The sequence below is a fragment of the Heliangelus exortis genome, chromosome 26 (assembly GCF_036169615.1).
Source record: "Heliangelus exortis chromosome 26, bHelExo1.hap1, whole genome shotgun sequence".
Classification (NCBI taxonomy): Eukaryota; Metazoa; Chordata; class Aves; order Apodiformes; family Trochilidae; genus Heliangelus; species Heliangelus exortis.
In genome coordinates, this window is record NC_092447.1 from 2,020,341 (window position 1) to 2,044,541 (window position 24,201).

Sequence of the window (24,201 nt, forward strand, 5' to 3'; positions counted from 1 at the left end):
CTGAGGGTCCCAGAACTGCTTGAGGTGTGGCCTCACCAGCGCTGGAGCCCACTTTCAGTTCAGGCTTAGGTCAGAATCACTCACTATTCCTCTCTCTGGGGTAGGTTCAGAACTCCAGCAGATCATCCAGGTGCAAAACTCCCTCGGGTGCAGCCGGGCAGAACCTTTCCTGGGGCACGGCGCTTCGAAGTCAGAGGTGTCCTCACCAAGGTGCACAGCCAGTGCTCCCATTTTGCTGCCTTCAGACTCAGCCAACCTCTTCCTTGGGCTGCTCCAGAGAGAGGCCCTCGTGTGTTAGAAGCTCCCCTTTTATTGGCCCCCAATCCTGCTCATGTGCAGCTGAGGCAAACCCTAATTGGGCGGGGGCGGGGGCTTAACACAAGCTCGCGCCTCCCACCTCGTAATTAGCACCCGATTAGCACCTGATTGCCTCGAACGTGAGGCTCTGCACGCACGCACGTTCAGGCGATGCCTCTGCTCATTCCACTACATCCCTTCCCAGGGAGTATCCTGCTTTCTAGGCCAGAGGCATGGAAAAGCGATGTTGGGATCAGTGCAAAGAGGAGCATGAGGATTTTCCCTGATCTCTTGCTCGCTCTGTCACTCCCTCCCTTGCAAAAGCCTGGCTCTTGTAGAGCTGTGTCCCTGTTCCAAAAGGAAGCAGGCTTTCCTTGTAGCATGTATTCATAGTCAGGAAGATTAAAAAAAAGAAGGGGGAAAGGCAAACTGTCCTTCCCTGTGCAGAGATCAGTGATGGAGATGCAGGGATATTGCTTCCCAATGAACCCTTAGCATCCCTACAGCACTGAGCTGGTATTGATGCACAATCATCATGACAGACAAGTGCTGCACTGTAGGCAATCTCCCTGTGTCAAACCAAAGGTGGGCTTAGCCCAGAATCCTGGCCCTGACCACAGCTAATTCACATGCCCAGAGAAAACGTAGGAAGAGAGGAAGTGTGTATTGACATTTTTCCAATAGCCTGTCCCAGCTGCTGGAGCTAACAGCAACTTATCAACTCCCTTAGCTTGAGACAGTGTCATAAGTCTTAATAGCTTTTGATGGATTTTTTATTCCTCAGGATTTTCTAGCTCAGGTTAACTTTCTGGCATTAGTAGCATCCTTTGAAAAAGAATTTCAATGTTTCCATTGCTGGGAGAAACACTCCCACCTCCTTTTGTCTGTCCTGAGAATTTCACACAATACATCAGTGGCACAACCAGTCACTCCTTGCCCACCTTCTCCAGGACCCTTTGGAAAAACCCAAGCCTTCACCTGTGAGCAACTCCCATTACAAAATACTGATAATTGTGGGGAAAGACCAAGGTCATCAGAAAACAGAAGCCTCTTCTGCTCTTGTGACCCTGCTGCCCATCACAGGCTGCAGAACGGCGCAGGCACAGGTACAGACACAGACACACACAGAAGGATAATGTATGTTTTTTTAAAATCCTTTATTTATAAAAAAGTACATTTTTTTTTTCCACAGCTGAGCCACTATTGTTTTTATACAAGTAAAAGGCAGGGTGATGCAACACCCTGCCCACACAAATTATAACCAAGAAAATGCCCCCTCTGGACCCCAAACAAATTATTACAAAGGGTGGAAAACAAAACAAAACAAAACAGAAAAAAAAACCAACCAAAAATCATAAAAGTCCATTACATTATTATTTTTAATTTTTATTTTTTACAAAAGCACTTACAACACAGATTACAAAAAAAAAAAAAAAAAAAAAAGTGGGGTTGGGGTTTTTTGTCTGTCTGTAGTCTTTATTCCACAATGATAATTACAGCAAGAGGAAGAAGAAAAAGAGAGACAAAATCACTGGAGTTAAGGATTCACTTTTTTTTAAAAAAAAGAAAGGCAAAAGAAAAGAACCAGATCCTCAATGAGAGTACCTCCAGCAATGCCAGTTCATGATAGTGAAGGATCTGACTCCATCTCCTTGTTACATTTACCCTCAAGTACATAACATTTGGAAACTCACACTGGTCCAAAGCACAACCACACCCCTCTCTCTGAGGCTTGGGCTTCCTTCCCTTGCTGGTGGACTGAATCCTCCCCTTCACCCCCTCAGAAAGCAGCACCCCCTGCTCCAGCACCCCAGCACCCCAGCCCTGCCCCATCACCTCCAGCCCTTGGCAGTCCCTGGGGAGAGCCTGGCCAGGTTTAGGAGTGATGGGGAGGCAGTGGTTGGGTCTTTGCACCCTCCCCTGCCCCAAGGTTTCCCTTCTCTCTTCAAGGAGTTGCTCAAATTGCCATCAAATTGCATCAAATACGAAGCGGAGGGAAAGAAGGGGGTGAAGCTGCAGGCTAAAGGGTGGGAGGGAAAGTGCTACCATAAACCCAGCAGGAAAAAAAAAAAAGACTCAAAAACTTCAGTGCTACAGCCAGAGTGGTTGTGAAGGTGAGAACCTTACAGTGAGTTTTAACCTTCTGGCAAAAGGCTACAAACCTGCCCCACTCAGACCAAACCAGGTCCCCATTTCCAGAGGACAAACCCCTCCCTGAGCCTGCAGGTGTGACACATTCCCTCTGCTGCACTGAGATGGGGCTTTTCCCTCCATCCTTTGAGCATCCTGACCAGCACCTGAAACTCTTGAAAACTTGTGTGTGTGCCTGAGTGCTCGTGTATAGGAAAGAAAAACAGCAAAGGAGAGCAGCATCCCCCATTCTAATTGCATTCCCTTCTCTAATTGCTTGAAGATCAATCTTTTGAACCTCTCTAACCCTCAGTGGTTCCTACTGAACAGTTGTTGTGGGGTTTTTTTTTTTGACTCAACATCAGGAAAATGGCTCCCTTTGTCCCTTACGTCTTTGCAATCAATTTGGTGCTACCATTTCAGTTTGTTTGATTTTTTTCACTAAGAATTCTTCAGGGGGGTTTTTTTAATTTTTTTTTCCTATGGCTGAATGAAAACCATTCAACAACAGGGAAAAAAAAAACCCTGGTAATTAAATAAGGGAAAATAACATCGCTAGGGTGAATTGCAATGAATAATCCTAGAGATAAGCCCCAGCAGGAAAACAGCTGGGGTGTCTTTGTACATAAACTACAGGCTCGTTTTGGGTTGTGACACAGATGCATCTGCTTCAGTACAGCTCTCTGAATCACACAGGGAAGAAGCTGGGGTCTTGGCCCAAATTCACCAGAATTTTCTTTGAGGTGATAACAATGAGAGCCAGAGCAATGTACCACAGGGCTCAGATCAACCTCCCTCTCATCTACCTGTTCAGTTTTCCCATCCACCCATCTCAATTTTGAGCCACCACAAATTTTGCCTGAAGTTGCTGCCCAGGATCAGGGGTTGGGAAGGGAAAAGCACCACTCTGATATGTCTCTTCACTGGCAAGAACCCAGGAAAGGGATCTGGACAATGATCCCTTCAAAGAGAGGTAAGGCAAGTGGCCATGCCTCCGAGGCACTTTGCAGACACCCAGACCAGGGTGAGGATGCTTCCCAGGCAGGATGCCAAGTGGGCTGTGGCTCATCTGACACACCAGTTCAGGTCCAGCATTTCCTGGAAAGCAGCAGCTCCCTAGCACCTAAGTGGAGAGGCAACCAATGCTGTGCCCACAGCAGGGGATGGCAACTGAGAGAGGATGGGGACTTGCCCCAGGGAGCAGCCCCAGAGGTCACCACCCCATCCTCTGCTGCTGGCTGTGAAGCAGGGACACAACACCAGCTGCCATCTTCCAACTGGAAGCTTCTGTTTGCTCTCTGCAGGCTCCCACGGGGATGTTTTACCCCTCCTTAGCACCTCAGATGGAGGGGGATGGAGAAGCAGGGGCTTTTTCACTTCAGAGAGCCTGAAGGTCCCTTGGAGAGGTGGCCCAGCCAGCCCAGCCTGGGAGCTCCTGTGCACAGCTGTGGCATGGGAGTTAGCACTTAAAATTGTCAGCTTGACCCCAGCCTGCTAGAATCTGGATCACTGTGAGAAAGTGAGGCACCTGAGGACAAGACTGTCCCCAGAGGAAGGAACACATTGCCCCTTTGGGAGGCCCTTGGGTCTCCCAGACAGACTGCCCCTCCAGGGTGCATGGTCTCCAGCACCCTCACTCCCTGCAGCCCCTCCCAGGAAGCAGGATCCATGTGGTTTTTTCCATTTGGCATTTCTACTGAGCTCCCCCTTGTCCTGTTCTCTCCCATCTGCTCCATTTGCACAGCTTTGTACCTTTGGTCCTTAGGACACAACCTGACTGTTGAAGCTGGCTGACTCCTGCAGTGCTGTGGAGTCAGGGCAATATGAATTTGCCAGATCAGATCAGTGCTCTCTGCCTGTGACTAATGCAAGAACATGAAAGAATCGCTGCTGGACCCTGCAGATTTTGTAAAAGGTTATTTTCTTCCAAATCCATCTCCTAGCAGCATGTATCTATGCCGGGGGAAATCTGCTGAGAAGGGTATGTGCCACTGATTTCCACTCTGCTCTTGGTCACGACAACCCAGAGTTTGTGTTGGAGAAGTTGTCACAACCCATTTTTGAGCCTTGTTGTGAAACTCAAGATCTAAATGATTATTCACTTGAGAGATGGACTTTGTTGAGAATTATCTCTGCACCACAAACTGTGCAGACTCTGCAGAATACCCCATGTTACATTAAAGGAAGCTGTGGCTAAGGTACAGTGCTCAGCAATGCTGTCTGTCCTGATGCAGATTCCAGGGGGAGTCACACTTTGGGGAATTAAAGCCCTGTGTATGCTGTTATCCCAAGGCACCAGAAAGAAGTAATTCCCTCTGCAGGTTTACAGCATCCTCTAATAATTAGCTCCTAAGAGTATTCAAAGATACAGAGAGTTGGTTTCATTGCTTTTCTTGGGAGGTGCTGGGTAGCAGCAGAGTGATCCTGGTGGCCGTGGACAGACCCAGGAGGGTTTAGTCTTACTTTTTAAGGTTCAGCCTGAGAGATCCCAAGAGAATCTCTGTATGCCCTTCTTTTGAGTGGACATAAAGCAGCTTTCCTGTGGCATTTGGCTGTTCTGCCAGAAGCCAGGAAGCAGGGACTGCTGGCAGGAAGAGCAGGAAGATTACAGTGTGACAATCGGATTTCCCACTCCCTTACACCACTAAGGCAATGAGGGCAACCTACAAACTGTGCCTGGCTCAGGCTGAGCTTCACCTTGTCTGGACCAAGCACCAGAGGCTAAAGGGAAGCATTAGAGGCTGCCTGGCTGAGGGATCTGACCTTGACTCATCTGCGTGGGTCTGACTTTCCACCTCCCTTCTGTAGCAGGATCACCACTGGGTGCTGGGGAACAAAACCCAGCAGGTAAGGCAGGGGGGGATTTAGTCCTGCTGTTTTTCTATCTGTGTGATCATACAGCTCAGAAAACTGGGGGGTTCTTTTCAAACAAAAGATTTATTTATACATCAAATTAAGAAAAAAACAAAACAAACAAAACAGAACAAAAAATAAACAAAACAAAACAAAAGACACCCACAAAAAAGCCACCCAACCAAAAAAAAAAAAAAACCAAAAAACCCCAATCAACCCAGAAGAAGAAAAATAAGCCCCAGTGCAGTGAATCTGATCTGGATATGGTTAGTGTCAGAGAGGGCCCTGAAGTCTGGAATGTCATTTATTCACGGAGCACTGATAGCAGCAATCCAAGCCTCCCCATCACAACTCAGTGGTCTGAGGGGAGGAGGATGGGATCAATACTCCACTCACTGCTGCCCTGTCTACCAAGCCTTTGCTCAGAAGAGAGATGTGAGGTTGAAAAAGTGGCAATCAATGGGTCCCAAGCAATCCACAGAAGGGCTGAGGGTGTTGCAAAGAGAGTTAAGAGAGAAGCACCTCTATGCTCTGACTCACCCCCCCCAACCCAAACAAAAAAAAAAAAAAAAAAAGAAGAAAAAAAGTGTAAACACATGACAATTAAGTCTTAGTGGTATAATAAAACTTATGGGCCTGATCCTGTGCTGAAGCCCTCAGAGATACTGAGTGGTACCCTGGAAGATGTGCCCTGCCAGATACACCAGAGCTGAAGGCAGGGGGGCTGTGGGAGGAGCAGGGTGGCACTGGCTGTCCCCATCCCCAGGCAATGGCAGCAAGGTGTGCATGGCACGGGGAGCACGACCCTTGTGCCAGGGCTACTGCTCTGTGGCTGGGAATAGCAACAACAACAACAGCAACAAGAACAAAAAGAGCCAGCGTTTCTCTGAGCCGTCACACGGGGAAAAAAAATGTCAGCAATAAATACTCCTTTTCTTTCTTTTAAAAGAACACTCAAACAAAGACAGAAAATGAAAAGCCAGGAAATAATAAATTGTAGGAGGAAAATGGCAGCTCTGTTTCCCTGCTCTGCTATCAGCCCATGCACCTGGGGTTTGTTCCAGTGCTTTTTCTCCCCCCTCTCCTAATTTTCCTTTTATTGAGTCATTAAATATCGGGAGTGCATCTCCCCAGGCATGCAGTGGGCAATGGGAACACTACTCAGACCCCACTGAAAAGAAAGGATTAGGAAAAAAATAAATCTCTTCACCTGATAATGGCACCAATATTTTCATTGCTCTAAGCTTTCCTGGCCTCTGTCTTTCTACGGACAGCCCACTTGCCCCCCTCCCAAGGTTAAAAAAAAAAAAAAAACACAACAAAGAAGACAACATACAAACAAATTCCAGTGTTTCAGGGGTGCAGAAGTGGGAGAAGGAACCTCGGGGGGGGGAAGTGGGGCTGAAGGGCACTCTGAGACATGAAGACACAAACAGAGTGTAATATACAGGCTGGGCAACAGTCGTTAAAGCAAATAGTAAACACCTAAGCCACCGACCAATACAAACACCACAGAAGGGGACAGAAGTCATCAAGAGAAATTAAAAAGCAAAACCAAAAACCGGAGAAAATAATTACCCAACCTCCCACCTCCCAGATGCCCCCCCAAATGATCTGTAAGCAAAGCTGCCCTCCCTCCCCTCCCTGCTCGGCCCAGCCAGCCCTTTTTGGGCCGGTGCTGGAAATGTCCCAAGTCTTTTCCGAGCTCCCAGGGCTGGCTTGGTGGGGGGGGGGGGTGCGTGCGTGCGCAGGGGGTGATGTGCGTGCAGGGGAGCAGGAGTGTGTGTGTGTGTGTGTGTGTGTGTGTGTGTGTCAGGGTGTGTCAGGGTGTGTCAGGGTGTGCGTGTGTAGCGCTGGGTGCCGGGCTACACGTACCACTCCTTTTTGGAAATAAAAGATCCGTCGTTCTGCGAGACCATGTTGTCCCCTATGTCGAGCTGCTCGGGGTCGTACTGGAAGCCGAGTGTCCTCTCGTCGTAAGGCTCGGGGTGCGCCTCGCCCTCGTCCACCGTGAAGTACGGCCGCTTGGCATCCTCCTCGTACTTGTTGGGGACCCCCAGCTTCCTCTCGCCTCCCCCATCCTCATCCTCATCCTCGTAGGTGCTGCCTCCCAGCGGGCCCGGCTTCTTCTCGTCGTCCGAGTCGTCGGGGTACTGGAGGTTCTGGGCCATGGGGGGGTGGTGCTGGGGGATGCCGGCCTTGCTGTAGCCGTTGCCGTAGACGTGCTTCTTGGTGCTGTAGTCACCCTTGAAGGTGTGACGCCGGCGCCGGAGCACCACAAAGAGCACCACGGCCACCACCAGGACCAGCGAGACGCCTCCCACTATGCCCCCAATCACCGGTGTGGGGATGTTCGGCTGCACCATGGATTTGCGATCATCGATTGGAGACGGGGTGTAGGGAAATTCTGGGTAGGAAAAGACAGATGGAAGGGGGAACAGTGTCAAACCATGCGGAAATGCACCCACCCTCCGTGCTTTCGTTGTCTTTTTTTTTTTTTGGGGGGGGGGGAGGGGGTGAAGGGGGTGGGAAGATGAGGGTAAGGAACAGGGAAGGGAAAAACGAGGGAAAGGGGAAAAGGGTGCATCCTTACAGGGGTCAGCGCATAGGAGCTCTGCCTCAGCAAGGGGAATGCAGCGTGCTGTGCCAAGCTTGCCAAGCCTCATGCAGCAGCTGGAAGCAGTGTTTCAGTGTTTCCCTCCCCACTCCACCTGGCTTCTTGAGTCGTGCTCAAACCCCACAAGCCCAGCGCCATCAGTCTGGATCCTTTCCATTTTACTCGGTGACACTTCAGGTCCAGTTTACCAGAGCTTACTGACAGCCCCAGGGTGCTCCTGCCGAGGAGAAAGACTCAAACCCCTTCCAACAGGGTGGGCTCTGAGCTGTCACGACTGCTCCTGTAGATGTCACGCCAGACCAGGCAGCTTTGCATCCCCCTCCAGGGCATCCCAGCACAGCTTCACCCCAACCAGCCTAGGCTGGGCCAGAAGGCAGCAGCACTTTGTGATCCCCCTTCCCACCCATCCCACGAGTGATCTCTGTCTGCACAGCACTTCTCAGGGACACAGACCTCCCACTGTTTCTTTTTCTTCTGGTATTACTGTGTCCAGCATAGTGCCACTACCCATGCTAATCTCGTTCCTACAGTTACCCTGACCTATTTAAAAAAAGACAACAAAAAAACAGCTGAGAAAAAGAAAAGAGATTATAAAGAAGCTTCCTTTTCTTTCATGCAGTTCAACACCTACACATCGGGGAAAAAAAAGTTTGATCCAGGACTTGAACCAACTTTTCTAGCACTCCCTTGGCACGATTACAGCCCCTGGCCAAACTCAGCTTTCACACACTGCCTGCTGAGCAGCCGTGTCCATGAGACATTAAGAACCACACGGCTGTCTCAGGCCTTCACCTGCCTCTGAATTTAGACAGTGGGCGCCTTGCTAATGCCCCCTTGGCAGCCTTGCCCTTGCACACCATGCTCAGCCCCCTGGCACTGGTTTTTGCCAGCCCTGCTCATAGCTGTGAGCCTTTACTGCTGCTCTGGAGCTTCCTGGCCCTCACTTTTTACCTTGGGAGCCAAGGAGAGGCTCAGACCCACTACCACCCTCAGCATGCCCTTCCAGAAGAGCACCTTGGCAATGGGGAAGGAGAGGCTAAGGCAGCAAATTTAAAATGGAATGCCTGTGGGACTGCCTGCTGCTGGCAGCCACATTCCTGGGTTAGGGCAGGAAGCCCTGGACAGCAGGAGCTGGGCAGGGAGTGGGTTTCCCTGCAGCACAGGAGCTAAAGAAGAGGAGAGAAAAGAACTTCCCCTGGGCAGAGGCAGTTCCTGAAACAGCTGCAGATTTTGGACACGGATACTGAATTTGAACAATTGTTGGCCTGATCCTCGGGGCATAAAAGTTTTGCTTGTGCCTGAGTGCTGTTTCATTCCCCCTTTTCCTGAGACATCAGCCCAGCAACAGCATCTTCGTTTCTGCACTGCAGACTTGCTTTGAGCAAAGCCTCAGGAGCCTGAAACCACACACAGAGCAGCACACTGGGCTGGGGGACAGGCAGATGGAAGGGCTCCCTGCTGCCTCCAGAATGAGGAGCAGGACACAGTGCAGGAAGGAGCCAGCATCCCTTCCCCAAAAAAGCCTTCAGAGCAGGAGTGAGGGCATGTATTTCAGCATGGGGCACTGGTGCTGGGTCCTGGAAAGCCAAAACCACATTCTGCATCAACAGAAGGCTTAGTCATAGCCAGCTGGTTAATCCAAAACCTCTCTGCAGAGGCAGCAAAAAAAGTCACGTCCAACCCCTGGTAGTGCTGGCTGCTGAGGGCTCATCTTCAACTACATAAAAGTCCACATGGACCTTCCCACCCTTGCCCCTGCCTCCTCCCCAGGCCTGCTCCTTGCCATCACAGCCTCTGCAACCCCGTGGTGCCCAGTTCCCAAAACTGTACACAGGGCAGGGGTCGACCTGGAGTTTAAGTGGGTGCAGAGACAGAGCAGCAAGCTGGCTCAGACCCCAGGGGTTATATCTTTACCTTTCCCACAGCTCCAAGCTGAAGCCTCTATCTTGGTTTTGCCCACAGCAAGGTTAATTTCCTGCCTGGGACTGTGAGACCCCATAGCACAGTCTGAAAAGACCCAGAAACTGTGTGCATGCCAGGCACAGGGTCCCTGCAGCCATCCTGACCCCTCTGCTTCCCAGCTCTGGAGGACACACACATCTGAGAGGGGAAATGCACAATTTCTAAAGGAGATGGGCACTTGTTTTGGGTTGGTTTTTTTGTTTGGGTTTTTTTTTGTTTTTTTTTTTTTTTGTTACAAGCCTCATTAACAACCCTGGTTAGCTCATAGAGAAAGAGGGGATGTTTTTCTACCTTTCTCATGCATATTTCTGTTTTCCTGCCCTTTGTGCTGTCCACCCCTGAGATAGCACTTGCCCACATGCCACCCCCTTGCCAGTGCCAAGGCTTTGGAGCTAACACCCCTCCCTCCGAGCTGGATTTCACACCTTCGGCAGGGATGGGAGGAACTATTTTCTGCGCAGACCCCATCCCCGTTCTCCTTGCAAGTGGCCCAGTTCCCATGCCAGAGAAAACAAAACCAAAACTGTGGGAAGAGGGGGGAGGAGAAAGATGGGAAGATCGCAAACCAGCAGCCGAAATCATCCCTTCCCTTAACCCACGCGGCTCCTTCCCCCCCTTGCTCCAGACACCGCACGCTCCCGGCGCTTGGAAATCCGCGTGGTTCTGGGGATGCGGAGGGGAAGGACGGGAAGGACGGGCACAACCGAGGTGGGAATGTCCCGGAGCAGGGGACAGGGAGGGCAAGCGGCTGTCACCGCCGCTGGATGGCGGCACAGACCGCTCCTGGCTCCGGAGCGGCGGTGGGGGCACTGCCCGAGCCCCTCTCCGGGGTGGTTCATGGACCTGCCCGTGGGATTAACCTTGAGTCCGAACGCGTTCACTGCCGTCAGCCCTAAAAAAAAATGGGGTTTAACCTCACCGAGTTCCACCGCGTCTGGAGTGAGGAAGAGCAAGAGGCTGGGGAGAGGGGAGAAAGTGTGGGAAAAGGAACCCCGTTTCTGTTGGAGGGGTGCGTGAAATTTCTGGAAAGTGTGCTTGGGGGCCTCATGTGAAAAATCCATTAGGAAGAGTCTGGAGAGAATTAAAGCCACTGTGAAAAGCAGACTGGAGAAACAGGAGACAGCGGAGTGGAGGGAGGCGGAACAAGCAAGGCTTTAATGCCAGCATAAAAAGCCTCCCTCCCTTCTGCTGCCCCCCCAGCCCTCATAAAAACAGGGAGTGCTGTATGAATAGGAATTAAAGCAGCAACACTATCTGCCTGCTGCCCAGAGCTGCCAGCTGTTGTATTCAGCCCAGCTTCCTGTCCCCTTGCCAGGAGCTGGACCTCTGGGGCAGCAGCTGGGAGCACAGGGAGATGGGGGTCACCCTGGGCTTCACTCTGGCACCCAGCCAAACCCACAGGTTGCCTTTGATCCCCCCCATGAAAGGTGGGTGGCTCGGGTATCTCCATTCCCCTGCTCCTGCCTCCCCCCCTGCAGCACACTGGGACACAGTGGTGCCACTGCAGAGGCAACCCAGACCTTCCCCAGCACAAGAGTGGCTTCAAAAACACACATTTCAAAAATCACATCTTTCTTTGAATGGCTGGTTTCCAATAGAAATGAGACCTATGCAAATCATCCTACCCGACCATCAGTCTCCTGTCTAATGCTTTTTGAACTTGCTGGCCAATTTTAGTGGTATCTGACAGAATAACAAGCCAAACTTATCCCTATCATAAAGCTGTCAGAAAGAGCTGGACTGGTATCCCTGGCAGAGGTGAGAGTTAAACCTCATTAGACATCAGAGAACCCACAGGGACAAGAGGCTGCTCCCAAGGGCAGGAAGGGCCCAGATCAGAAAAAGCATATTTTTAGACATCAAGTATTTCTTCTATGATATGCAGATCCACAGGAAACCAGCTTTTAAAAGCCCTTCTGCTCATCACACCGCTTAGACATTTTAAAAGTTACTACTTCCCATGGACACCCTTTTTCTTGAAGTCACATTTCCATTCTTTTCCTTTCAATCATGAGGCCCAAGAAAAAGCCCAGCACCAGCCGAGAACCTCACTGTAGCCACAGGCACTGAAGAAAATGTCAACCTCCATGAGAAATGACTTTATGGACATGTGTGTCAGTGCTCTTTGCATGAAGCTCCTCCAGAGGAAGGCCCTGAGTTTCTTTCTGCCTTGCAAAACCCAGCACCCATGAGCTGGGGAATGGGAAGCAGGGGGGGCTTTGAATGGCTGTAACCAGGGCAAGCAGCAGGAACTTCAGTCACTGGGCTCATGGAGCTTTCCAGTTCCCAGATGGCCTCAGTAAATACAGTGGTAATCACATGGTGGTTTTTTTTTTTTTTACAAGACAGATTGCTGATGGCAAACGTTCTCTGCCAGTACAGTCCACGCCAAATTATCCCAGGACTTTGCCCCTGCTGTGCCACAGATGTGTACATAAGTGAAGATAAGGAGATATCTCTGGACCTGCCTCAACCCATCAGGGCTGCAATTTGAGAAGCCTGTAGCACTGCTGTTCTTTTTCCTTCAAGACAGCCCTTGCACCTCTGCATGTCCATCCTGGGCTTCCAGAGGTCCTGCCTTTCCTCTCCTTACCAGGGATTTCTGCTCTCCCCATGCAGCACAGTGGGGGAGAGGAGGCAGTGGGGGTGGAAAAACCTCTGGCAACTAATGCAGAAGTTTAGCAGCTGCCACTGGCATTTCAGAGAGTGATGGCTTTTAGGCCAGATGCCAAACTTGTCTGAGGTTTTAATCTCTCTGTCAGGTCACCTATCACTTGTCAATCAAGTGCTGCTCCCACGGGAGCCGCTGGCACCGATGCCATCAGACAGGATGCAGCAGACACTCCAGAAGATCATCATCAGACAGACCCCCAAGGCTTGTGCCTCTTCAGCCCCCCCAAGCCCTACATCCTCCTGGAGGCTGTTCTTTGGGTGCACCTGCTCTGTGCCTGGGATTTAACATGTCCTGGAAAGGGTCCCCCCTTGCCCTCTGAGCCCAGGAGGGAAGGTTTGTACCACAGGGGCTGTTTGCAGTGACCTTGCTGGGATGAGATGGTTGGTGGTGTGTAAATAACTCCCTGCTGCCAAGCCAAGCAAACAGGGGGGGTATCAGCCTTTCCTCACCACCCTCCCTGGCAGCCTGTCACGCATCCAAGGCCAGGGCTGCAAAACCTCCTGCCCAGGGCTGGCACAGCCCATGCCAAGGGACAGCTCAGAGCTTCCTGTCCTGACTGTCCCTCTCTAGGACAGCTGCACATCCTGTTCCTGCCTCCTGGAAATCCAAGGGATGCAGAGGCTGGGATATACCAGGCAAGCAGCCAGGGGAGCCTGCAGTGTCCTGAAGGAAAAGATCCTTTCCTGGCCTTGGGAAAGAGGCAGGAGCCCTGCAGCAGAGGGGCTGCTGGTGTTTACTGCCTCAGCACAGGCTCTGCTCACCCCAGCTCTGCCACTGTGGCTCTGCCTCAGTTTTGATGTTTGCTTTCTGCTAGAAGGCCCATGGGGGCAAAGAGATCTTTTAGCCACATCTTTCTCCTTGTGCTTCCTCTGGCTGAAGCCAGGACACAAGTGGATGAATGCCCCTCCATACACACACACGTGCAGCACACCCATGCACACACATCACTGCACACAAGCCCATGCAGCCAAGCAGATCTCCACAGATACAGACACATTCACACATGCCAATGGATGCTCTGGTGTCCTGCATGCACATGTGACTGTGCAGCATGACATCCCTGAGGCCCCTTGGTGTGTCAGGATGCAGATCAGGTCACACATATGTGTCTGTACATCACCATCTCACCGTGCAGGACCACCTCACCCATGTGCAGGCCCAGGCACTCCATAAGCACAGCCCTTTATTATTATGTCACCTCTAATAAATAGTTATATATCACACTACATGGCTTGGCTGTCACTGACGAAGGTCCTGAAAGGCAGGAGAAGCTATTGTAGGAACAGATTGCAGGAATAAAATATTATATTTCCACTTATCAATCTCTTTAATATGCTATAACTCTTAATAGAAGGGTCCAGCCTTCTCCCCCTGGACAAATCACTTGAACAAGCCCTGCACTCTTCCTCTCTGGAGCCAGGGCTGGGAGGAAGGATGCTGGGTGGCAGGAGGGGGGAGGTTTATGCTTGGGGAAACGGGAAGAGAAAGATGCTGCAGGGTTTTTTCTGCATCAGCCTTCTGTTTTTTTTTCTCCCAAGGCTGGTTGCTCACTAGATTGAACTCCATTTATTGCAGGCAGCTCTTGAAAGAGGTTTTGTGGTCCACTGACAGTCCCTAAATTGCCTGCAAGACCCAAACAAAAGTACCTGTAATAGCTGAGCAAGGATGGCTGAGCCCTCCGCAGCATGGGCCTAATCGGTCCTTTGGGAGAGCTGGATAAACATATTCAGATCCTATGAATTATTAAAAGCATTTTTTTTATACAGTGGAGCCCTGACCTAACGGGTTGGCTGCTAAACCCTTCAAGTGGGGCAACTGCTGGTGTGCCCCTCCTTCCCTCTCATTCAACCTCAGCCCCATGATGCAAATCCTTGGGAATAAATTGATATTAAAGGCAGGCGGACACCAACCCAAAGTCATTCCCCAGAAATCCTGCCAGTCCCCACTTCCCTTGCCAGCACTGAGTGTGAGAATGATGCTTTACCAGTCCCCCCGAAATGGAGACATTTACCAAAGCCTGGAAGAGGAACCCAGAGACCCTCATCCCTAAGGACCTGTGCCCATGTGGGTGAGCCAGTGCTGCCCACCCGGGCTGTGTTGATGTTGTGGTGCTGAGACAGATAAAACACTGAGGTGGCAGCAGGAAATATGAAGAGAGGTTGTACCTGGTGTTTGGGAACGTGTCCTGACAGTGCAAGAGCTACAGGGTGGCACAGGACAGACAGAAGGACAGCAAGAAATGGACAGACATGGAAAATGAGATGGTGAAGAGAGCCTGCTGCTCCCTTAACTCTTCTGCAATACCCATCCCACGTCCTTCCCTGCAACCAGTGACTGAGTTGGGAGGTTTTTTTCTCTCTGATGTTCCAAATGAGACCCGAAGTGTGTGGGATGAGTCTTCTACTGCTCATTCTGTACCAGGCAGTTGCCTGCACTGTCCCAGAAACACAGTGCCTGTGGTGGTAACTCCCATGAAATGGCCATCAGATGAAGGGATATTGGCCATGACCTTCCCCTGGCTCCAGGCAGTTGGGCAGGACAGGTGGTGTTTTGTCCTGAACAAAGAGCTTTGTTATTCCAGTGCCTTTCACTGGCATATGAAAAATCCCCCAGAGAAAAGCATATACCAGGAACAACTCAGCAGGCAAGGATCCAGGACAGGAGGTGTGAATTAAAGGCCTGCTACAGTGATAATGATCATAAATAAATACTTGGTAATTAGCATCTAATTAGCACATCCATCCATTGACCTCTATGCACTTGGATAGAGGAGGATTAGCATGGTTTACCCATGTTACAGAGGAGGGGAACTGAGGTGGTGAGGGTGCCAAACAGGTCATTGCTCATTTCAGGAGGCAGCTGCCTGGGCTTCATCTTTCTGCTTGCTCAGCATTCACCCCTGTAGAGTTGGGGGGCTGAGAAACCAGTTTCATCACTCTCAGACAACTCTGAGGAGCTCTGATAACTGAGGACAACTCAGCAGGAGCTGGAGAGCAGGAAGGGCAAAAAGCCTCAGAAACTGCCTGCCCACTTTTCCTCTGCAATATCACTTGGTCTCTCTGAAACCAGCCCGTTGCCATATGCTATTTCTTCTGTTTAACTTACTTCTTGACACCACTTTCTGTCCCTCACACCACCCAGGCATAGCCAAGTGTCTTTTCCTCACTCCTGTGGCTATCCTGATTTGCCAGACATCCTCCCTTCTGTCCCATATGACATCACACACCAGGACTCCCCACGGTCTGCATCCTGGGATGTTGCTCCTTTTTGGAGCCCAGACAAAGCTACTCAAGTGCTGACAGCCCCCAGGTAATCTGTGGCAGCTTGGTGAGCAAGTGCTCAGAGCTACGTGGCATGGGAAGGAGCACAAATGAGAAACTATGAGAATTGTCTAACATCAGAAACATCAAACATCATTCTGAATAAAAGGCTCATTCATCTCACACTTTACTGCCTCAGAGGCAGCCTGCATCCTCATCCTACTCTTTCTTCTGCCTTCTAACAAATATCCCCCTGACATTTCTTTGCTTTTAACATGGTCAACAATATTTCTTAATCCAAAGTAGAAAACAAAGGGAGAATAAATTGAATTACACCACATTTTGATGTAAGAAAGGAAAAGACAGCAAGAGGAAAGGAGACAAAATTCAAGCCAAACCTGTGTAAAAGCAGTGCAAAGCAAAGATCTTCACTGCTCCCAGTGCATCACCAAACTCCCCACCCCTAGGAGACACTGGTGGCTAAGTCAGACGTTAAGCAGATGTAGCTGACTGCAGTTGTCCCCTCCTCCTCCTGTCTTTCCAAGCACACCAAGTGTTTTCCTACCTGTGACATTGACTTCCACCAACCCCGACCGTGTCCCGATGGCATTGGAGGCCTCACAGATGTAGGTGCCAGCCAGGCTGTAGGACACAGGACCTTTGAAGTAGATGGTGTTGTTCTGGATTTCCACACTCCCTGGCAGAGTCCCATTTGGCCTGGAGGAAAACAAATACCATGGTTGATGCCACAGATGATACACAGTAGGGTCAAGCAGTAGTGCAGAGGTGACAATGACATGATGGTTCTGCCCTTGCCCTTGGGCAGGTCCAGAACCTGGTGGTGCTGGCTGGAAAATACCCATTAATGTAGTCAGCTTTGAAATTAAACCTTCAGACAGAGGCGTAACAGGAAAAAGGCAATGGAGTGTCTCTCCAGGGTAAATCCATAGCATGGTGAGAATCTGGTTCTTTACATGGACTGTGGTATTTGTGTTTTTTCCCTTCTCTGTGATTACAAGGGGGATGGGGCTTATTTGGGTCACAATGCAGCTCCTTGGATTTAGCTAACAGAATGTGGAGCACATTCAGCATATGTTCCTCCCTGTACAGCAAACAGACTCAGAGCCTTCAGACAGTTTTTTTCCAGCACAGCTTTGCAGGAGGTGTAAGGTTAGGGTAAGATGACCAGGCTACTCTTTTGTTTCAGGTGGCTCACCTCTAGCAGGCTCATCTTCAGACTGTTCTCCATTCCTGACTTTCCATGTGATGGAAAACACAGGAATGGGACATCAACCTGACCTGACTTTACTCCAATTTCCTGCCCATGTGACTCTCCTGGGCAGCTGATCAGGCAGTGTTAATTGCAGCTCAAGCTCAAGGAAAGCAGTGCTGATTTAGAGTCCTGCCATCTATGACCTGCCCATGTCAGAACAATCAGATAAGTGTGAAACTGCAATAATGCAATACCAAATCTAGAGATACACAGAATAAATGAACAAAGGCAGATAAAAAAATACAAAAAAACCCACCCCTGTGTGTTAGGGAAAGGCACACATGGCCTGGTTATTTTTAATTACTGAAGCAAAGTAAAGTAATTACTTCTCTTAGGCAATTAAAAATTACTCAAGTAATTCTTCCCCCCAAAATGTGCACACATTGTCAGCAATTTGTAAGAAACAAAAGGGAATAATGGGGGTGTAATGAGGTTTGTGAAGAAGTGGAGATACTTTGCATGTCTCCATCCACACACACCACATCCATACAGAAAACACTTTCCCAGCTACATCAAGGCAGTGATCCCAAAGCTGATGGAAGAACAGAATTGCCTCACCTTGGTCCTCTGCCTGGGGGTGAATTAGGGCCCTGAATCTATAGAGTCAGGGGCACACCTGTAAAATCTGCTGTGAGATGCTAAGGAAGGCTCTTGCTTCCTCTGACAGCTCCCGTGACTGTTGCTCATCCCCATCCAAATAAGAGGAAAGGAAAGCATGGATGGTTTGTACATTCCAGGCAGGAGCAAAACATCATCTGCACTAATTGCTTCCTGACCCTCAGGAAGGGTAAGCAGCACATATGAGCACATGGATGAACTAAAGATGCTGCTGGCTATTTCCCTGGCTGCCCAGTCTGATGTTACCAAAGTGGCACTGTGGGAAGGAAGAGGATGGCCACAGCTCTTATTCCCATTTTTTACCTTCCTACAGACCCTGAAACTGCATGGATAGGTGGTTGGCTCCAGCACAGAGATAGCCCAAACTGGCACCTTTTCAGCCTTGGGTGCCACACAGGGCACCTGTGCCTCTAACATTCCCCTGGCAATATTGTGAGGAACCCAAAGTGCCCCTCAGAGTTTAAGTCAAACTGGCAGAATCAACAGAGGGAGAGAGCTGGGATGAGAACTAGAAAAAAGGCTGGAAAAACAATCCTCTCCAGGCTTCCACTGTGAGCAGTTTGATCTGGGAAGTGAAATGAGAGAGAATATGCAAAGCCATTTTGAGAGCCACTTTCCTGATGACAAATGCCAACTGAAAAGAAGAAAGGATCCATTTGATCTTTCTTTTTTAAAGCTACATGAGTGCTTATAGAAAAGAAAAAGAGAAAGAGAGAACGACCTCAGGTTGCATCAATTCCCATCTGACTCCCCAGACACCCCTCACACACTTTTCAGTCTTTTTAGTGTTGTACATCCAAAGGCTGAAACCCTGGAGGACAAGGAATTGATTCTGTTTCATGTCAGATACATGGGGATGAGTAGTCAGAAAGGGAGTTCCTGCCTACAGTTGGTCCTGATTCCAGGGAAAGTTTTTTTTTCACACACAGTTCTCTATGTGCCGCTTTATGGAAGGGAAATCCTGGGTTATTTTCCAAGGGTGCCTCAGGTTTCTACAGAGACTCCTTGGCCCTGTTCAAAGATCCTGTGTGCTGCTGAGAGCAGGAGCATTGTAGGGACTTACAGTTTCCATTCATAGGTGTGAGCTGGGGGGTTGGCATCAGCTTTGCAGATCAGCTTCACATCCTTCCGGTTGAGAAACCAGTTGCCATCAAAGCCCTCAATAGTGACTTCTGGCTCATCTGCAGGGGGACAAAAAAGATGGAAAAGCAGGATGGAAATGGAAGGGAAGGAGTTATGGAAAAAGCAGAAAATGAAATAGGAAGAGATGAGGGGGCAGGGATGGCAGAACAAGACAGATTGCAAGGTGACGGGACAAGGAATGTGAGAGAGGGTGAGTGAAGGAGAGAGAGGAGGGGAGGAACAAAGAGTCATGGCAGAGGCAGAGAGAAGAAGGTGTGAAAAAGAGAAATCATATCAATATTTGAAGGGCTCACTTAGGTTTTCACTCCCCAGCAAAAGAGAGCAGATCCCTACTTCAGCCCCGCCACCAGACCCTTCAGAAAGGGATCACCAGACCCACCCCACACCTTCCCTGCAGAAAAATCTGCTTTTCCCAGACCACCACCCTCACCCCAGGGCCTCACTCACACTGCACATTGAGGGTCATACTCTCAGTGAACCGATCCAGCTGGTAGTTGACCACACACATGAGCTGCTGCCTGTGGGCTTCCCGGCTCGGCACCAGCCGGTACCGGCTGATCACTGTGATGGTCCCATTGCTATTCCTGATCTCCTGGAACTCTGCTTCTCCTTTCAGCTTGGTGTCCCAGGTGACAGTGCTAGGAGGTTTTCCATTAGAGGAGGTGCAGGTAGCTACCAAGATCTTTTCTGTCCTGCCAGACTTAGCAATAAGTGGCCGCCTGGTGCCCTCCATCCAATTTGTGGGTTTGGCTGCAAGAAAATGCAGAAAGGAGGGGGAAGAGAAGTAAAAGGTGATTAGAAAAGCACTGATACCCTCTCTGCCCCAACCCAAGAGGCACCTCACACCACCGAGCCCGTGACAGATCTTGTGGTGAACCCAGAGATGCTGCAAATTGCCAGCAATCTGCAGGGGATTGTCTGCAGGATCAGTCTGGGGAAAGACTGTCCAGCTGGACACACACACAGCTTGTCCAGTCTCTTACCCAGCACAGTGAGGTTCAGTTGGCTTTCTCGGTTGCCAGTTGGGAAGGTAGCAAACTCACAGATGTAAACTCCCTCATCCTCCAGCTCTAGCCTGGAAAGCTGAATGGTGCCATCTTTGAAGGAAGGGTTGCGGAAAGTCACCCGCTCTTTGTAGGGGGAGAGGATGGAGACTCCCATGGCAGGGTTGTAGATGGCCACATTCTGCTTGGAGCCGTTCGTGGCTTTCTGCCACGTCACCTGTGTGATCTTCACATTGGGGAGGGGGTTGGTGAAGCTGCAGTGCAGGACCACGTCTGTCCCGATAAACCCCGAGACTGTGTCATTGACTAAGACAGTCTGAGCTTGCAGCCCTGGAATAAAATGGAAAGACATGAATATAAATGTGTTTCTCAGGCAGAGAAAGAGAGAAAAAGAATGGTTCTCAGACATCAGCCCCATGGATTCCTTTGTTTATTCCATTTGCTTCTTCTTGGCATGGCTGATACAAGAACAAGCTGCAGCTACAGGCACTCGGTGCCTTCTGCATCTCCCTGCATCCACCTGCATCTCCTGCAGCTTCATTCCTGCTCATAAACACCTTCCCTCCCACAGCTGGGGTTCACACTTCACTACAACCAGCCCTGCAGCCAGTCTGGGGCTCATAATCACCAAAGGCACAAGGCTGGATCAATACTGTCCTTCCTTTTCTTCAGCTTTGGATAACACTAAATCAGTTACTGGAAATATACTGAGCACATGTATCTGGAGGCATATGGAGGCACAGATATTTATCACTACAGCATATCCTAACATTTGTGTTAACACACTCAGACATCCATTTAATCCTATTGGAAATGCCTCAGTAATTAAATGAGCTGCAAATACTCAGCCCTGATTTCAGACCAGCAAGAGTTCCCATATAAGAACAGATTTACAGCAGTGTACACCTTGCATGATCTACCTGCATGATCTAGATTGTTTCTGTGGCCTTTTTTTAACCCCATGAGTGGCTGCATTTAGGAGCCTTCTATCTTGATTCTATGGAGTAAAGATGCTTGGGAAAAGTGGTAGAGCTGGTGTTCATGACTACTGTTCTGTCTCAGTTGATTCCTCCTCTGACAGCTGAAGAAAAGTGTCTCCCACCAGACCGACCCTGAAATTCATCTTTGGCTGCTGCTGTGTCTTTGCCTAATCTGTATGTTTAGAGATAATGCTCTGGTAATTATACAGCCAGTATTTAAATGATAAATACAATAGAGAAACAAGGTGGTGAGAACAAGAAAAGCGAGTTTTGCTCACTGCTTCTGGCAGAATTTGAGACTGGATGTATTCTGGGAGGCTGAGAGTAAAGGAAAGAAAGGGATAATAAAAAAAAAAAAAAAAAAAAGGATGTACAAAGACTGAGGAACATGAAAGGGTAATGAAAGAGAGAGGCTGGGGAAAGGAAAAAATGCATAGCAAGAGAAACAGGATTTTCTAACCAAGGGGACAGATAATTTCTGAAATGTCACCCCTCTCCTGTTCTTCCAGGGGATTAACAAGCTCCTTGCACATGGCCAACATGAGCTCCTCAGTCTCATTCCCCACAGACCCTTGGTAGATGTGCCCTGTAACCTCTACACACAACCAGGAGCAAAACCAGCCTCGTCCCCGCGGTTCCACACACACACAGGAGCCCCCTCGTTGCCCACTCATCCTGATCCCAGTCCCCATGTGCCATCCCAGGCTCTTCTTTCTCCCCTTTTCCTTCCCTCCACACCAAGCCTGTGACCCTGAGGACAAGCCTCAACAATCCAGCCTGGCCAGGAGACGCCATCCGCTGACCACAGCCATCAGCAATTAAGACCGAAACTCAGTCTCGAGAGCTTTGTGTGAACTTGCCCCCTTCCCTGACTCAACCACTGCTTTGCCCCACACCCTGCCATTGTGGCTGCCTCCCGAGGAATGTTTTTCTGTGCTGCTTACAGCCACAGCAAAGCACTGGTTGCCCTCATATGCCTTCATGCATGAAACCATGGAGTCCTTAGAGGCTGTTGGCTGAGCTGGCAGGGCTGCACCCTAGAATCAGAGAATCGCAGGATTTCCAGGGTTGGAAGGGACCTTAAAGACCTCCCACTAGATCAGGTTGCTCAGAGCCCCATCCTTAAGAACTTCCAGGGATGGAAGTGTCCTTCCCCCTCCCAGTGCAGCTGTGCCATTTTTGCAATCCATGTCCCTCTGAAAACCAGAGGGAAGGGATGGTCCTGCTCTGATAAAGGCACAGCTGGTCCAGGTTTCTCCATTCCAACCAGAGAAGGATGCCCATGCAGTAAGACACAGTGAGACACCTCCCTGCCACCAGTCTGGCCCCCAGAAGGACCTTCCTGATGAAATGAAGGCACTGGGTGAAGACATAGGGCTCGGTTTAGACAATGGGATTTGAGGAAAGAACGGGTGAACTGGGGGAGATATCCCCAGCACACTTTGCAGCTCCCCGGGAGGTGATGGAACCTCTTGCAGCATTGCCCACACCTGCAGAGCTGAGCAGCACCAGCTTTGCCAAGCAGTCTGAAGACTTCAGAGCCTTGCAGAGCATGTGGGAGCTTGCCAGAGAGCAAAGGCAATCACGTAGCAAAGGGCCTGGGAACAACCTGCCACCCATCTCAGGCTGCCTGGCTTTAGGTGTGCTCAGCACTCCCTCTTTCTCCCAAGGCTGAAGGAGACTGGATTCATCATCACCAGTCCCCAGCTCTCTCATGAAGGGTCCATGCCTCCCAGCAGAGCCCTCCTGGGTCTGGGGTGATGGCACAAATGGCTCTGATCCCACACAACCTCCCTGACCCCTTCTACCATACCCCTGCCATGGCATTCCTGCACCAGCACGGGCTGGGCTTGGACACAAACTGGGGAAAATGCAGATTTTGTTGCTGCCTAACCTGACCCTGAACCAAACCCTGGAATGGTCCTGCAGAACTCTCCTCTGCCCAGGTGTGAAGAGTCAGACTTTTGGCTAAGGAAAAAGCTGGTGCCAGCTGAGGACTGCTTGCCAGCAACAAAATGCTGCCAACACAAGGATTCAAGCTCCTACACGTAGCAGCTTCAACAAAAACACATTCCAAACTTTCTAGAGGCTTCAGGGGAAAAGGGAAAAAAAAAAAACCCAAACACAAACCAGCAGAAGAAGTAACAAAACAAACAAAAAATAACCCCCCCAAAACCCCAAACACTGTGCGGAAATCGTGTTTCCTTTCCAGGTGACTGAGTAACTCACAGCTCTTTTGCAAGACAGGGTAAGCACTTTATGTTCTGCTTCTCCAAGGCTCTCATCAGGGAAATAAGGCACCCATTGCTCCCCTCTCTACAAAGGCAATGTACAGATGCTCCCATGCTCCCCATCCCAAATCAGAAGCCAGAGGGCAAACCAACTCTTGCCGTGCTCTGGGGAGTGTTTGTTTGCAAGGTGCCTGAGCTGGGGTGCTGGGTATTCCCTTGCCCTGCTCCACACTCAATAATTCACCAGGGCAACTGCATAGATAATTGATGGCAACGAGCGTGCAAGGTTGGGAGAGGAGGAGAAAATAAAATCACTGATCAATCTCTGGAGAGGCCTGAGTGTATGCAGCAGGATGTGTGTGAGCACGTGCAGTGCTGGGGCTTGCCTTGCTTTTTTCTTTGCTGAATGATGTGTGGTCGGTGTGGCAGAGAAAAGGCTTGGGATACATCCTGCCATTTGCAGGTCCTGTGCCAGATCTCCCAGTGCCCACCCATCCATCCTGACACCTCCAGCACCTGAGGAAGGATTAGCTGTATGGGTTGAAGCTTGCAGAATTGCGTCTTATGCATTGTTTTTTTGGCGTTATTTGATTGTTGAGGACCAAAAGCAGTAAAAAAAAAAAAAAAAAGGCAGTGCTGAGTGCCAAAGACAAGTTGATGCCAAGACCTCATTAGTGGAGACCTCTGAGATCCTACTCCTCCACCTTGGCCTCTGAAGTGGTTTGTGTCGATGCCTTTCCCCACGATCCCAAACCCAGATACTGAGTAGGTCATACAGGGCCTTGGGGCACTGTGCAGAACTCTCAATGCCCTGTGGCACAGGCAGTGGGCTGGGAAGGGAAGGTCTGGACTCCCTGGGTGTCAGGGGTGCTGGGTAGAGAGCAGAATTCAAGAGCTGGTGGCTCTTGAAGCTCAAAACCCTCTCTCCTAAAAGCCTGGAAGGTGCCGGTACATTGAGGCTCCCACACCTGCAAATCTGGTTCTTGCTCCCCCATATAGAAAGCTCTGGAAATGATCTCCAGGCACCTGTGAGCTCTGTCACAACAGCAAAACCTCTGATCAATGCCTCATTGTTAGGAAACCTGTGAACTCCACACTGCTTTGCACAACTTTGCCTCTCCTGAGCCTCTCACCAATTTCTCTCCTCCTGTTCCCTGAT

General features: G+C 50.0%; 1 protein-coding gene across 4 annotated transcripts in view; it reads right to left on the reverse strand.

Annotated features, from left to right (window-relative positions):
• The window catches only part of NECTIN1 (nectin cell adhesion molecule 1), a 90,916-nt gene that overhangs the window by 28,082 nt on the left and 38,633 nt on the right, over window positions 1–24,201 (reverse strand). For 3 of the 4 annotated variants that reach the window (XM_071769217.1, XM_071769221.1, XM_071769219.1), the window contains exons 2-5: window positions 19,811–20,161; window positions 19,275–19,577; window positions 18,748–18,865; window positions 16,359–16,510 (exon numbers count right to left, since the gene is read on the reverse strand). In XM_071769217.1, the coding sequence (XP_071625318.1) occupies window positions 16,359–16,510; window positions 18,748–18,865; window positions 19,275–19,577; window positions 19,811–20,161 (924 nt within the window). Of the gene's footprint in view, window positions 1–1,435; window positions 7,688–16,358; window positions 16,511–18,747; window positions 18,866–19,274; window positions 19,578–19,810; window positions 20,162–24,201 lie in introns of those variants that run through there. The other variant, XM_071769218.1, reaches the window with a different exon arrangement.